At 40.8% G+C, this 15,560-nt stretch overlaps 2 protein-coding genes across 3 annotated transcripts; one reads left to right on the top strand and one right to left on the bottom strand.

The window, feature by feature from the left end:
- Window positions 1-5,059: 5,059 nt before the first annotated feature.
- Window positions 5,060-6,152, top strand: LOC122612615 (proteasome maturation protein). The gene is made up of 3 exons (XM_043786352.1): window positions 5,060-5,219; window positions 5,283-5,548; window positions 5,880-6,152. Exons 1-3 carry the CDS (start codon window positions 5,217-5,219, stop codon window positions 6,013-6,015), a joined length of 405 nt encoding a protein of 134 aa, XP_043642287.1. The 5' UTR covers window positions 5,060-5,216; the 3' UTR covers window positions 6,016-6,152.
- Window positions 6,153-6,293: 141 nt separating this feature from the next.
- LOC122612612 (protein PALS2) lies at window positions 6,294-15,009 on the bottom strand. Of its 2 annotated transcripts, none has more exons than XM_043786348.1 (10): window positions 14,659-15,009; window positions 14,044-14,141; window positions 9,658-9,810; window positions 8,742-9,176; window positions 8,115-8,213; window positions 7,891-8,052; window positions 7,625-7,835; window positions 7,206-7,537; window positions 7,072-7,146; window positions 6,294-6,911 (listed from the first exon to the last, which is right to left on the bottom strand). In XM_043786348.1, the coding sequence occupies exons 1-10, from the start codon at window positions 14,762-14,764 to the stop codon at window positions 6,735-6,737; spliced, it is 1,848 nt and encodes a 615-aa protein (XP_043642283.1). In that variant the 5' UTR covers window positions 14,765-15,009; the 3' UTR covers window positions 6,294-6,734. The 2 variants fall into 2 exon arrangements, with proteins under 2 accessions (XP_043642283.1, XP_043642281.1); XM_043786346.1 differs by having other exon boundaries at window positions 8,679-9,176; window positions 14,659-15,007.
- Window positions 15,010-15,560: the final 551 nt, after the last annotated feature.

The raw sequence follows: 15,560 nt of genomic DNA, 5'->3' as shown, positions 1-15,560 counted from the left end.
ATCGGAGCCTGTTTGACAGGGTTAAGTTTTGAAATTCAAAAACATTTTAGTTCTTCGACGACAAAAAACCACCCGTGTAAAAAATTGTTTGGTTTGTCGATTTCAGATTAAAATTTTGGCCAGGACAATCTACGATGTCAGCGGCGATACGACTTACAAGATCCTTAAAAATGTGTTAAATTACAATTTTCAATCTCGAAAAAAAGTTTTTTGTTATGAAATAAATATTATATTAACTTAAAGAAAAATATATTCATTCCCCTACAAAGCGACTGCATAAAAGGTAGTTCCCCCATTAAGGCGAAATCAAAAGTTGCATTACATTATAATTAATACAAGGTAAAGTTTTTGGTGGTTTTTATACCCGTTACTCACAGAGTATAATGGTATACTCGATTCGTTGAAAAGTATGTAACAGGCAGAAGGAAGCGTTTCCGAATATATAAAGTATATGTATTCTTGATCAGGATCAATAGTCGAGTCGATCTGGCCATGTCCGTCTGTACGTCCGTCTGTCCGTATGAACGTCGAGATCTCAGGAACTATAAAAGCTAGAACCTTGAGATTAATCATGCACACTCCAGAGACATAGACGCAGCGGAAGTTTGTCGATTCATGTTGCCACGCCCACTCTAACGCCTACAAACCGCCCAAAACTGCCACGCCCACACTTTTGAAAAATGTTTTAATATTTTTTCATTTTTTTTAGTTTTCATTAATATTGTCTATTTCTATCGATCTGCAGATAAACTTTTTGCCACGCCCACCCTAACGCCCACAAACCACCCAAAACTGCCACGCCCATACTTATAAAAAATGTTATGAAATTTTTTCACATGTTTGTTCGTCTTGTAAATATAACTCTATTTACCAAAAATTGTTTTGCCACGCCCACTCTAACGCCCAAAAACGGTCAGTTTTGAAGTTTCTCTTCGCACTTTCACTAGATGAGTAACGGGTATCAGATAGTCGGGGAACTTGACTATAGCGGTTTCTCTTGTTCTTTATGTAAGTCTGCAAACAAAACTTTTGTATTCTGGAATATACATGGATATCTGGTTTCCAAGTTAGGGCAGATACAATTGGTTTTTTGCCGTTAAAAGAAGTCAAACAAGCTCAGGATTCCGTGGGACATATGTATGTAAACTGCCAAATAGGTTTATTTGCATACTTTTGTAGTTCTTTTAAAGCACATGAAGTACATCATCTGCGTACTATCTGAAATTGAATGCAGTGACAATTGAATTTTGAAGATGTATGTGTATCGTACATCACACATCGTATTATTTAAGGAAGGTTTAAGAAAAAAATTACCTGTATTTTGCTTTAGTTGTTTATTAATTAATACATAAGTGGGCAATATAACCCAATTTATAACTCCAATAAATCAGAAAATTCAAATGAAATCCCAGCCGATCGTAGTACGTATGTGTACATCTGAAGATGGAATGCAAGGAACCAACCTTTTCACTTGGCGCCCGTCACAACAAACATGGCGATCTGAAGTGCCAGACGATCGGATCGTATATAGTATAGAACCCATCTAGCACTTGTAGTCTAGTATGGCGAAGTATAGAAATTGTACCCGGCTGGGGCTCTTAAGGGGTTGATTTATAGGACCTGCGATTAGCAGAATCGGAAATGTCCAAGCCGATGCGAGGCAAATATACGACCTGTCCAGATTTTGATACAACCACCGGGTTTCCAACCGAAGAGAACCGTGACCGAATCGGAAAACGTTTTCAGATTAAACGGCAGCGGAGTCAGTTTTCTGTATACTTTATTTCGCACTGAAAATATTTGGACTTATGTGTCAGCGAAGATGCAAAATACCCCGGGGAGGCACCAGTGACCAGAAATAAAGCAAAAAAACCAAAACATTTTCCCCCGATAAAGGAAGTGGACTCCGTTTTCACACCTACACGCTAAAAAATACATACCAAATTGGGAGCGGACGACTGCAGTGTGTGTTTGCATTTGTTTCAGTTTCTGTTTCTGTTACGCCGTATGCACATGTCGAGAGATCGGCGGAGATATGCGTTACGTATGTATATGTATGTACATATATACATTTATACATATATATCCCCGATTTAGTGGAACTCTGCGGCCCAACCCTTTCCATTCTGGTCGCTGGCCTTTGGTCATCCTGGCGTATCGAAGTGGTTTTTGACTTTTGCCGACGCCTTTTGTGTTCGTACACCCTCTATTTTTCTTGGCTACTGCATTACACATGCCGCTGCCAAAATTACGCCGAATTCACAACTTATGTCTTGCGTCCGCCATTTCGTTATGGGATTGGTGCGTGTTCTTATGTCCTGGCATTTTCAAAAATGGATAAAATGCATCGCCGAAACTGGCCATCTCTCACTCAGCCGGTTGATTTATGGCCCAGAGTATCTCGTTTCACAAGAAGCTAGTTGCCAATGGCGGAGGGGGATCCTAGCGAATGGAAGCCATAAATGTGAGGAGCGATCTTACTCAGATCACTCTCGAATGAATTTTACTTTTATTATGCCACAGCACAGAAAAAAAATATACATAGAAAACCCCAAATTATTATACATATTCCATATTTTAGGAAGTACGTGAAGACCCAACATTTTTCCTCCTCACTCATCTTGAAAGTATCCATTTATCTTATGAGTTGTAGACAAAACCTTTTTTAATGACTTTATAGTTAATCCTTAGTAGCAGCAATTCAACTCATCATTTTGTTCAGTGCCTGGCAATATGGCTGCTAATAGGGTCCAGCTCGGCTCCCCTGCCCCAGCTCAACCCGGTTCCTCGTACTGGATTGGATTAATTGGCACCCATGGGAGGAGGATCGGGATGGCCCGTCAAAGCGGCAGCGACCCCTATGGTTATAAAAAAGAAAGATACCGAGTAGCCTCGTCCCTGGTCCGGCATAATGGCCAATCATCTCGACGGCTGCTTACAGCTGCTCCCAGTTCTCTGATCCCCGATCCCGATCCCAGATCCAAGACCCATTGTCCTCGTCTTCCGCTGCGTCTTGCAGCCATAAAAGTTTATGGCAGCCGGGAAAAGTAACGAAACATTCGAACTTTTTGTGCCGTTAACGAAGCCTCCTGCTCTTTCGATCCACGATCAATTCCCAGTGGAGGTTGTATGTCTCTATTAGCGACGACAATGGAGGACGGCGGAGGGCAGCATCCAGCGGAGATTGTAAATTTTATGCTATGTATACGTCATGCAGAAATGGGTGTACCAATGCACTGAGCGATATCGTGCCTTTGGGTGTATTCAAGAACCTCTCCTTAGAAAAACTTAATATATACAATAAATTCTGATCTTTCAGTTTGTTTTGGGATCTCTTGTTCTAGGTTACACATATTTTAAGCACTTTTTTCTATCTGTATATCTAAATTAGAAGGAATTCCCTCATCTGAAGAGTCCCCTAGTTGAACCCACGGCTCTTCTCTTTTTTGAATACACGTCTTTGACTTTTATGCATTTATTGCTGTGAAAAAATGTTAATTCTCAACGTTATATTTTTATTTGACTTTTACATTTCGATCTTCTCGCCCTGAGATCTCCATCCGACCATACATAGTTGGCTCTTTGACCATCCTTATGGCCATATATTGAACTGGGTGAATTGGTTCATTCGCTTCGGACAGGTCTACTGTGTATTAATTGGTCAACGGCTGAAAAACAGAAAGTTAACGTTGTAAATCAATCGTGGTAAGAGATCTAAAGGTTTCGAAGTCTTAACCGACAAAATTCATAGAACTCTAAATATAATAATTAATTAATAAACAAGTCAAAAAAAGGATGCTCGATAGAATTTTACAAGAATAATACAAAAATGAAAAAATATCAAAACATTTTTCAAAAGTGTGGGCGTGGCAGCTTTGTGCGGTTTGTGGGCGTTAGAGTGGGCGTGGCAACACGAATCGACAAACTTGCGCTGCTTCTATGGTCTATGGTCTGCATGCTGAATCTCAACTTTCTAGCTTTTATAGTTCCTGAGATCTCGACGTTCATACGGACGGGCAGACGGACGGACAGACGGAGACATACAGACAGACAGACGGACGGACAGACGGACATGGCCAGATCGACTCGGCTATTGATCCTGATCAAGAATATATATACTTTATATATTCGGAAACACTTCCCTCTGCCTGTTACATACTTTTCAACGAATCTAGTATACCCTTTTATTCTACGAGTAACGGGTATAAATATACATACTAACTCATAATTTGCGCACTACATTTCGCTTAGGGTTCTTCTTAAGGTGAAGATCCATATCCATCCGGTTGGCGATTCCATTTGGATGCCCCTCGGTTTCAAGTTCAGATTGGATAAGATCGGATCGGATCGAGCGGAGACAGTTTGTGCCTATTGTGTGCGGGAGTTTGATTAACACAACATCCACTGACCAAGTCTTTATTAGTGACCATGCACTAATTAGGCCCTGTCGTGTGATTTGGGCTCCTCGCATTCGTTCGCGTTTGTCACTCGATGCAAATGAATCGCGTCTCTGTGGAGCAGAAGATCATAAAAGCCGCTAAAAGGTGTGGGTGGAAAGGAAAAACAAAACCCCAGTCTTTTTGTTGATCGAATTGATTAGAGCTGCGATACGTATCTTTCGTATGTGCGTTGCTGGCCAGCGAGGGTGTAATTAATCACAACACTCAAGTTCGTCACTTGACCGAAGTGCTAAGTGCGTTAAAAACGCAAATTTACATAGACCGAATTTTGGCCATCAACGCACGATTACTGTTAAGCGTTACAGTTGGCGTTGAAACAGTGCAGTGTTTCTGCTATATATGCATTTTTTTTGTTTTAATAACAAAACGACCTACGAATAACCAAATTGGATTGGAATAGTTTAAGGATACATCATTTGTTTGCGAAAAACACTTTTCGGACATATGTATGTAAGTCGCCACTTTTGTACCCTGCAATGGTTAGTGCCCGGGCTGAAAGTTATGTGGGTTGATTGGATCGAGTCCATGCTGGCATTGGCGGGGCTGCCATTCTAATATCTACACATATCAGGAGTTGCCAGCCTGGTTTCTACGCAAATGTATTCGATTCTTTGTTCGATATCGTTGAAATCGAGTAGGCATCGACAAAAGTTCCAGCTCTAATTCGCACGGAATTTGTTTGTCATTCAAGAAGAAAATTTGTAATTCACCGCATTTTCCCCCTTCAAGCGCGAAATCCACAAAAGTAGAGCCAAGATGGTAAGTACACGGCTGAGTTCATTTAGTAAACCCGCTAACGAAGTGAAACCCCCTGTTATGCAGTACCAGCCATCCCTGAAAGTCCAGCCCGCCGAGGTGTCCGTTCTGAACGCCACCGGCCGTGTGGGAATGCCCACGGAGGCCAACTGCCTGAACCAACTGGCCCACGTCCACCGGCTGCGCGACTCGGAGCTGAACTACAACGAGCACCAGTACAACCTCAACATGCAGATGCTGCGCAACCGCGAGGGCCTCGGCGTGCCCCTCAAGATGGGAATGGAGCGCTTCGCCGCTCGCCAGGTGGGCCGCCTGCCTTTCCTTTCGTCCAGGTGAGCATCTAGCAAGCACTGGGAGCCTCTCAGTCTGGGCAGGAATCCCAGCAGCCCAGGGATCCCCAGGGATACCATGTGAAGAAAGCTTCTGTATCCGGGGGCCGCAGAGAACCCTACATATAGAATCCATCACATTAAAGATTTGGGATATCGTCCAATCTCTGGGAGACCATAAAATCATTGTGTTGGCCTTAAAGCTCTCTTGAACCTATTAATCATCACCCAAAAACCACGAAATAATTCCCTTTTCTTGTAAAGTACTAAAGTAGTACATACTACTCCCAATCCTGTACACATTTGATTCATACATTCATTCCTTCTATTGTAGCAACTTCATGGACGATGTCCTGACTGGCCGCTGTGATTCCATTGGCTTCGAGGACTTCATGAACTTGCCCGAGTACAGCGAGCAAATGCGTCAGCCACACGCTGTGGCGGAGAAATCTCTGGGAATTCACCTATAAATCCCTGCATATATAGTTGCTTAAATGCCTGGCATTCAACCTTTACAGTCTAAGACATTAAATTCAGCAAATAAAATATATTTTGGTGCGCCTAGCTGAAGGTAGTCAAGATTCACCATTTATTTGAGCCAAGTTTATTCGTATTTCGTTTGCTTTACTCAACATCAATATTTAACTATTTCGTAAAACTTACAAATTTTATTCGAACAAATCTAAGAACTACACGAAAATATTGGCAGAAGGGTGTTGTACTGAGGAGTTTCGTTAAAATAATAAACTGAAGAGATATGCGTTGACATCATTCATTATTTGTAAATATAAAACAAGAGTGGTAAAATGGACGAATTCGTTTCATAAAATTAGACTTATACTTAGGGAAACTGAATTGTAAACGGAGGGCGCATTTCAACTTAAACAAGCATTGCATATATACATGTTTTTTTTTTATATAAAAAGGAGAAGACAGTAATTGAAATAATCATAGTTTATAAAACACATTAAATTCTTTAAAAAAACATCTTATCAACAATCAATATGGAAATCTTTAGCGTTTCTATTGCTTTTCGCTAGATTTGTTTTGTGCTGCAAGTTTAAGCTTCAATTACTGGAATTATCCCTTTTACTGTGATGATAAGCATTCGTATTTTATAGTATTTATTCTTTAATATGCAAGAAGGAGAAATTGCAGAAGGTTATGGGTGGAGTCTCGATTCTAGCTTCTAGTAGATCCAATTAACAGGCACCCACTGCTCCTCGTGGCTCATCTGATCCAGCGTTTCCACCACCTGACGGAACGTTTCATCAAAGTCCTCGTTCACGATGACCATGTCGAAGTATTTCTCGTACTTGCGCTGGACGAAGCTGCTCTCCTCGACAGTGGCGACCAGGTCGTCGTCCTGTTCAGAAGAGTCATAGAAAGCGAATGTGTTAAGCAATGTTTGGGTATTCAGGCAGAGATCTAACAGGGCTACCAGGGTAGCCTAGGTGCGCCAAGCGGATGAGTGAGTTAAGCACAATTTATGTTATTACAGTTAAGGATAGGTCAGAAAACAATACCTCATACAAGGACGCTAGGGACTCGAGCGTACGGGCGCGTCTGGAGCTGAATCTTATGGAACTCTGGCGATCAAACTGTGGAATACGTGCTCGGATTAAAGGAGTGCCTAGTCTAGAGGCTAGGTCAAACATACAGATAAATTCCTGTTGGAGCCCGTGGCCCTGCGATCCGCATAGATAGTCTTGAGCTGTTCCATGCCCGGCGCTGCCACAAAGATAACAAAAGGCATCAGTTCCTGGCTGTTGTGCAGGATCTTCAGGGCGTTCGGTGCACAATCCAGGATGCACATACGCCCACTATTAATCACGTCCTTGATGGACTGCAAATGGGTGCCGTACAGATTGCCATTGTGCTCGCCGTACTCTAAGAACTCGTTGTTCCTTACGGCCTCTTCCATCTCCTCCCGGTCCATGAACCAATAGCTACTGCCGTTCTCCTCCAAGGCGCGCTTGGGACGACTGGTATCTGAAGTTATACCAAGAACACAAATTATATAGTACCGTAAATAGTGTAGTATACTATAGTATATAGTATATCGTAAATTGTACATACGCGGGATAACCGCTCTGAACTTGTCCACATCGCTGTTGATCAGGCGATTCTTGAGCGTTCGTCTTCCCACTCCGGAAACCCCGATGAGAACCAGGGTTTTCCTGCGAAACGGAGGCATTCGCGTGACCTCCTCATAGAGCAGCAGCTCAGCCTTGTCGAACTCGCAATTGGCCACCGATCGGTACATGGTCTTGCGCTTTCGCTTCGAGATCTGTGGCGACATACAATGTTTACTGGGAACCCATTAGGAAGCTACGAAAACTGACCCTTGTCCCGCAAATGCCAATTTTGTGAACGTAGTCCGCCTCGGGGGCCACAAAGGCTTTGCGCCGCTCCTCCAGCTCTTGAGATGGTATGAGTCCAATTTTGTCAGATTCGGCAGTAATGTTCTTGGCCTGCCACCAGTTGGGATCTTTTACATTGATGATCTGCAACGGCAACCATGAACATTGATTAGGTTTACTAGATTGGTTTTGACTGACCAACTCACCTGCAAAATGTCGCCCGATTTGAAGGGCAATCCAATATCCCTGCATGGCAGCAGGGAATCTTCAGAAGGATTGTATGTGAAGAGCGCACGCATGTAGCACTGTTGGAGTAGGATAACATAAACTTCGTTACTAGTTTTTAAGCATTAAACCCTTTTAGAAGCTTTACTATGCCAGGATTTACTTACTTAGTTGCAAGCGCTTTGAGAAATTTCAAGGGAATTCGTTGTGTTTGTCTAATGTTAATTTTATACGTTGATGATTTGGAATTTCATACGAATGTAGATTATTTTCAGTAAGAAGGGTTTGATAACTAAACGTATTCAACTAATACCAATTACGGTACAAATTAAAATGGTCATAAAGCGTACAACTGGATAGCTCATTTTGTAAGTTGGCGATCACAACAAACTGAAAACCCTTTATGGTCAAGAACATTGTGCTAGATTCATTATTTGAATTTTAACCGGCCAATAAACTAATTAGGATAAACGTTCAACTAATCGAAACTCATGCAAGCAAGCAGCAATCTGTGGGAGAAATCTTCAAGCAGACATCGAACTTACCGTCAGTTTCTTGCCCGTCTCGAGACTCGCGATGCCATTCTGTTTTCCCTGACCCCAACTCACAGTGTAGCGACCGCTCTTGATCTCCTCGTCCACGTTGGGTCCGATCTTCAAGGTGAGATTCTCCTTGGCCCGCGACACCTCCACCTGCAGCTCATCGGGAGTTCGAACTGAGGTGCCGTTCACCTCCAGGATGACATCGCCGACGTGCAGCATGCTCTGTTTGTCGATCACTCCGCCCGCCAGAATCCTGGCCACCACCAGCTGCTTGAACTCGTCCAGTTCGACGGTCAGGCCGAGCGGCTTGTTGGGATCTCGGCGCAGACCCACCATCTTGATGGTCTCCACTGGCATCTTGGTGTTGAGGACGTCCTCGGTGAACAGGTAGCCTCCCGATTGGCGTTGGCTGGCGATCTCTAATTGGGTGGTGGATCCCCCGGCAGCTTTAAGTCGTTGTTCGTAGAGCGCACCTATTTCATCATGGGCGCGCAAAAGAGCCTGATGAAAGAAAAATGAGTTAAAAGATTTGAATATTTCATTACATATGTACGTTTCTGTTCCGTATTCGCAACGTCTATACTAGCATGAACCCCCACTTTAATGGACTCTTTCATCAGATTTTAAGGCGCCTATGACTTAATAAAATAAACATTTTGGGTAGAGTCCGTTTACAGACAAAATCACTTTCTGAGCCGACCTTACTCAGCACTAGGGAAACGAGAGCCTCAATAAAAGCTTTTTAAAATGCCAGTCTGGTGTTTGTTTTAAATGTCAGATAACTCAGCACTTGATATACAATAAAGTAGCTACCGGATGTAGAAAGAGCCACAGAAGCAATATCTTAAATGCGTCTTAGATACATTCTAAGTCAGGAGCTGAAGAAAGATAGACTAGATGAAAGATAGATATAGATTGTCGGAGTTATATTCTAGAAGCCCACTTAGAAAGGCTTTCGCCATGACTTTCTCTGTCTACTTACACGAAAATGCGGCTGGGCGAGAAGCTTGGCGAGCTCTCGCGATTCCAGGCGCCTCGACGGTGAGAACTTGCGGATGATGTCGTCGCAGATGGGCTTGTTGTTCAGATGAGCGGGCAGGAATACTGGCACTGGCTGAGGTTCGGTCGGATTCAGCTGGAATGGCAAAAAAGCGGAAAGATGAGTTTCTCATGTGCGGCTAATTAAATGCAGAGCTCTTCGCCTGGGCGTGCCTGCCCTAGGTCAAGTTAAGATGCCTCCGACTTAATTGAGCGAGTGCGTTAATTGGTCCAGCTTTTTGGGCAGACATCTCTGGCTATCCATGTACACACTATATGCGAGAATGTCATGCCATTTAACCCCGGGTGAACTCTTCTCTATGCTGACAACAGAATGCTTGGAGTCTTAGGTCGAAAATTGGGTCGCGCTTGCCATTTGAATTTGGGTCGCATGGAAAGTGAGTTTTCAGCTTTAATTGCACATAATTCCATCTTCCGGGACTACTTGGCCCTGTCTACAACTACAGCGTTTGTTGTTCCCTTGCTTCTTGTGTTCATTGTATTCATTGTATTATGGGCCCAATCAGATTGCAGATTCCGCCCACGATGGGAAAGCCATCTGAGTCAGCTCATGCAATATTTATGCGTATTTAAGCAGAAATCGAAAAGGAATACATTCTCTTTATAACTGAATGGAACGAAAGGAATTTTCTGCTATAATGTATTTATGTTAATTATGTTAAACTCTTAGGAATGGTTATATAATATATTAATATGTTAGTAAGTTAAGTGGACCTCTTCTTCCTACTAATTATCTTAAAATTATTTTAATTTTAAGTATGTACATATGTACATACATATATGTATATGGTTTTCAGAGATAAGCTTTTGAACCCATTTAGATTCATGGATGAGTAATCCCGACCACTTATGTTTGTTTATGTGTCGAACCACTGCAGATCGTATTTCTACGGATGTTCTATGTTCTACGGATTTTCCCTAGCTTCGCCTTCTCCGTGTGAAAAGCTGCGAGGAAGCCCCACGCGACAGACAGTCCCCACCCTTTATGACACACACCCACAACTGTTATTGATACGTTGGGCTTTCACCTCCACTCAGCAAAAGGTTTTCGTCATGACAACGTCAGTTTAAAATGGCTTCAAAATATTGTGTACCGCAACAGGTGCTTACTAATTAAGCAAACTGATAATTAGACACACAATCGAAAAACACGAAAACAAGTAGCGAATTTGTTTCTCAGTTGAAGCTAACAGTGGCACGAAATATGTAAACTAAAATAACCAACGTAAAGTGATTAAGTTTTAGGAGCTTAGTGGCATTAAGTATGCAATTACATTAACAGTTGGTTATATTTTCAGATGACTTTTATTTGTTTTTTCTTGTCTTATTTTTGGAGCCACTCCCAAAACGCTGGTGAGCGCTTATCGTGCATATGTGTGTGTGCTGAGAGAGCCACTTTTTTTCAGTTTCATAGTATGCAGTTTGGGGTTTTGGAAATGCCAAAGCATGGCCAAGACTGTTACTGCTTGTTGGCCAGGTTACAAAACAGTTCTCGGCGACTACGTCATCAATTCAAGCTCGGAAAAGCTTTCTGCAGCGGGGTTACCAAGGCACTAGCACAACACACTAATAACTGCTCTAGTTTTTCGTTTTTCCGTTTTTACAATAATATTGATTGGTTCATAATAAGCACCTTATCATGGGCTTAATGCTTTCACACGGAAAATGGTTAATGAACATTGTTGAGTTCGAAAAAGAGAGGGCTGAGAGAGGACCAACTAACTGTTGCTTTTCGGTTTCAAGACGCCCGTTTAAGCCACGCTCACAAACACAAACGCAAACGCAAAACACCAATACAGTCAGACACAAATGTTCATTTGAATGAGTGAGTGCCAAGCCGCCGAAGCGCACGTTTTAAACCGGAATGTGAACCTCACCTTAGCACTGTTCGCAAGTAACTGACTCACGAGCTCTGCGAACAAGCGGCGAGAGCAAGTGAGCTAGTGAGAGCTAGGGCTAGCTTTGTTTTCTTCTCAGCAACAGCTCACTAACTCACTGGCTTGCCGTGATAAAAGCTTAGCGAGAGCCAAGTTACAACTGTACACAGTCTGTTATGCACATGTTGGCTTCGACTTAACAGTGGCTTAAATACACAGCGATGCGCCCTCTCTTTCGCTTAAAGCCGTGCTATACTCTGAAAAGCATGAACCGTCGCTTTAAACTGTTGAAAACTTTATAAAATACAAGTACTCGAAGTTCTCTTAAAACGTATGACAAGAAATATTAAAATGTATTTGTTTAACTATTTTAATACTCTCTTTGTTGAATGAAACAGCACCTTAAATAAGTAATTTTCGTTATAACATGTATCGCCTTATTGTTACCAACTACTTCGCTGATCCTAGCAGCATCTAAAACCAAGCTATTTCGTACTCCCGACCACAGCTGCATTAGTAGGCCAACGAGTTTAGCGCTTTTTGTGCATCGTTTTCGAGCGCAGGTAACATAAAAGCGTATTGTTTACGCTGGAAAAATATTTTCAAACCGGTTCTCTTATTCACACTCAAATACACACAACTTCTTGGGGCGTTGATGTTAAAGAGTTGGCACGGCGACTTGTCCGTGTTTTATGTAATCTGCATAAAATGGGGGAGTGTTGCAAGGAGCGGTGACGACAGTCGAGTGGGGAAAGGAAAACAGGGGAATTGGTAGTGACATTTCAAATTTTCTTATCTCGCGACTCGTGGCTTAATTACTTTCACTGCTTTTCTCAACAGCCACCGACCACAGCAGAAAACCACAATCAAATGAGCCTGCCCAGGAAAATACCTCGAAAAATGTTCTTTTCTAATTATGGTCGTCACGCGATGTCGCCTTCGATAATATTTGCTGCATATGGCTTTTTTGATTTTTGTAATGTTTGTTTGGGTCTTAATAATCTTTGGTTTACGTTTATTATTCCTTAAAAAGTATGTAACAGGCAAACGCATGCGGTTCCAACCATTTAAAGTATATATATTCTTGATCAGGATTAATTGCGGAGTCGACCTGGCTATATCCGTCTGTCCGTCCGTATGATTAGGCATGCAGACTTTAGATACGCAGACTTCAGACACACACACATGTTGCCACGCCCTTTAACGCCCGCAAACAACCCAAAACTGCCAAGCCTTCACTTTTTTTAAAAATGTTTTGATATTTTTTAATTTTTTTATTTGTTTGTAAATTTCTATCGGTATGCCAAGAAATTTTTTTCCACGCCGACAGTTTTGAAAAATGTTTTTATATTTTTTCATTAATCCTGTAAATATTAACCAATTTGCCAAACTTTTTGTCACACACACGCTTTTAAAACATTTTAAAATTTTTTTACATTTAATTATTTTTCTATTTCTATTTTTTATTTTTATCAATATGCCAAAAAAATTTAAAAATTTCTTGTTTGCACTTCCACTAGCTGAGTAACGGGTATTTGATAGTAGGGGAACTCGACGCTCTCTCTTTTTTTTTAGGTAATACTTTATTTTATTAATTAATTATTATACTCAAAGAAAACCTTCGTATAAACTGTTAAAATGTTTTCAATAAAAATTATTTTTTAAAAATTAATCAAAATGTATTGTTGTAACTTTCTGTTGGTTACATTTTTTTAAATTAAGTTTATAGTTACTATTATATACAGAACACAACAAATTCGTATTCATTTTGATTATAACTCCAACTTAGTGTTTTTCTAGTTGGCGTGCGTGTTTTCCACAGAAACAGCAAATAATATTTACAATTTGATTATGCTACAAACATTCTGGCAGTTCGTTTGAGTAAGAAGCCTCCAAGCAAGCGCTAAATGTGTCAGGTCAAGATAATTTCCACTTCAATGGTTATGTCAAGATGATCTAATAAAAATCCCTCCCCATCTGCATAAGGCCTACTTATTTGCGGAAGCAATACAGGTCAAGTTTAGCGCGAAAACTCTAAAGAGGAAAGCAAAAAATAAGAGCATGTGCTAATGGGCCATAACGAACGCGAGAAAGCCATTGCAGTATCTGGTAAGTAAGAAAATATTTTTAAATACAAAAAGAATTTTCTTTTCTTTTTGGCGCTTGTGATGATGTAATAAGAAAATCAAACACTCGCGCGTACAAGCAGCCCGGAAAATTCTATCTAGACCGAAAAATCAGCATGCAATGCCATCGATGAAGTAAACACAAATGTGGAAGTGTGTGTGCCTGGGAATGGAAAATTCATGTGCGGAAAACCGTATGCGCAATTTTCTTATTGAGCAGATGCTCGTAGGCAAGTAAGTGGGTCAGGAATTGTGCCGAGTTATTTTTTCTCGATTTTTTACGTGTAAGGTTTCTGGTCTACTTACCATCAGTTCCTTGTGGGGCGTATTGGAGTTACTACGCAGTAATCCCTTGAGGAAGATCTCATCGTGGTCGGATAGGTCAGTCGAGTTGCGAAAGGCGGCTAAAACGGGGCGAAAGTGTTTCACCTTAATCATAGTCGTAAAATGGCAATCGAAAACAGATGGAATGACAGTCGTTTTGGCAGCTTTATGCTACCCTTTCAATTCATCAAACAAGGCATGCGAAGCAATTTGGAAGAGAAATAACTAGTCATACTTATACCTGCATATTCTTGGATTAAAAATCAGATTCTTTGTTAACGTATTTTTATAAATATTTAAATAATGCTATCGCTGTTTAATTATTTGTCAATATGTTTTATTTATATTAAGAGTTTTCATTTATGATAGAGCATTAAAAATAAATATTTAAGTTTGTAAATCTTGTAGCAATTTAAAATCTTTAAAATTAAAAAATTAAAATAAAATAAATGAAAACTAATAAGAAATTAAATTAAATAATAATGATTAAATAATAATGTAGAAGTCATAATTATGGAAATATGAATTCCTTTAAAAATTGAAATGAATCTCTTCAATGACCCCATTTTTGAGGACACCCACACCCCTGGCACATACCGTTATCGGACGTATCGTCCTCGCCATTCACTTTGTTGTTGCTGGCCAATAGCTCCACTTTGTCCTGGCGCGCTTGGCGCCGCGAGCGCGCGCTCCACCGGACCATTTTGGAGGAACTGGGAGGTGGCGAAAATAACAGCCCAAATAAAGGTACTACAGAGGATGGTCTACTATTTACGCCCAGAAAGGAGTCTAACCCTTGTGTTTCTTAGCCAGCCATAGCCTAGCCTCTTGAACACAACATGTCTTCTACTAATAATCACTTGTTGTAATTGTTATGAACACAACGCCACGCAAACAACAACAACAAGCACGCGGCTAAGAATCACACTCCACCACAAGCGAAAAAAGAACCGACTTGTTTGTGAGAAAGTGGCTAACTAAACTTTAACTCAAAACCGCTTTTGTTGCTGCAGCTGCCAAAATCAAAGCTTCATAAAATGGAAAGCTTTTGCAGACGCAAAGTGGAAAAACGTGGGACTATCGGTGTTTAAATTTTGTGTTTATCGGCGGCACTTATTTTTGGTGCGTTTTTTTTACTCTAATTGTAAGAAAATAAGCTTTAAACTATATTTGTTTTACTTAATGTACGATGAACGCAGGACTGTCATAAAAATATCTGTCTAAAACCTTTACTATTGTTTGTTGACATCTTTTTATATATGTATGTATGTAGTCAAAAATGCATGGTATTGTTGTTGGTTTGTGTCATTGATATTTCATGTGGTAATATTTATATATTTGGAAAGAATATATATAAAGAAAATTCTTAGAATTTCGGTAAATGCCATAATTTCTTGACATACCGTCATTTATATTTATAAATAAAGTTAAAAGCAAGTAGCTAATATGTATGGTTGCCCAGCTAAATGGTTTTACAATTAGTAAATAACAAGTAATAA

Source organism: Drosophila teissieri, chromosome 2R (genome assembly GCF_016746235.2).
Source record: "Drosophila teissieri strain GT53w chromosome 2R, Prin_Dtei_1.1, whole genome shotgun sequence".
Classification (NCBI taxonomy): domain Eukaryota; kingdom Metazoa; phylum Arthropoda; class Insecta; order Diptera; family Drosophilidae; genus Drosophila; species Drosophila teissieri.
The sequence above is the reverse complement of the archived record's forward strand: the minus strand, read 5'-3'. Positions and strand labels throughout refer to the sequence as shown.

Bases quoted from the DNA above. Each gene is read 5' to 3' on its own strand.
- LOC122612615 (XM_043786352.1), top strand. The intron at 5,549-5,879 runs GTGAGCATCTAG...CTTCTATTGTAG, and splicing joins CTGCCTTTCCTTTCGTCCAG to CAACTTCATGGACGATGTCC.
- LOC122612612 (XM_043786346.1), bottom strand. From the start codon at position 14,764: ATGGTCCGGTGGAGCGCGCGCTCGCGGCGCCAAGCGCGCCAGGACAAA. The intron at 9,177-9,657 runs GTAAGTAGACAG...TTCTTTCATCAG, and splicing joins TCGCCCAGCCGCATTTTCGT to GCTCTTTTGCGCGCCCATGA. The intron at 8,053-8,114 runs GTGAGTTGGTCA...TTGCCGTTGCAG, and splicing joins AATCGGGCGACATTTTGCAG to ATCATCAATGTAAAAGATCC.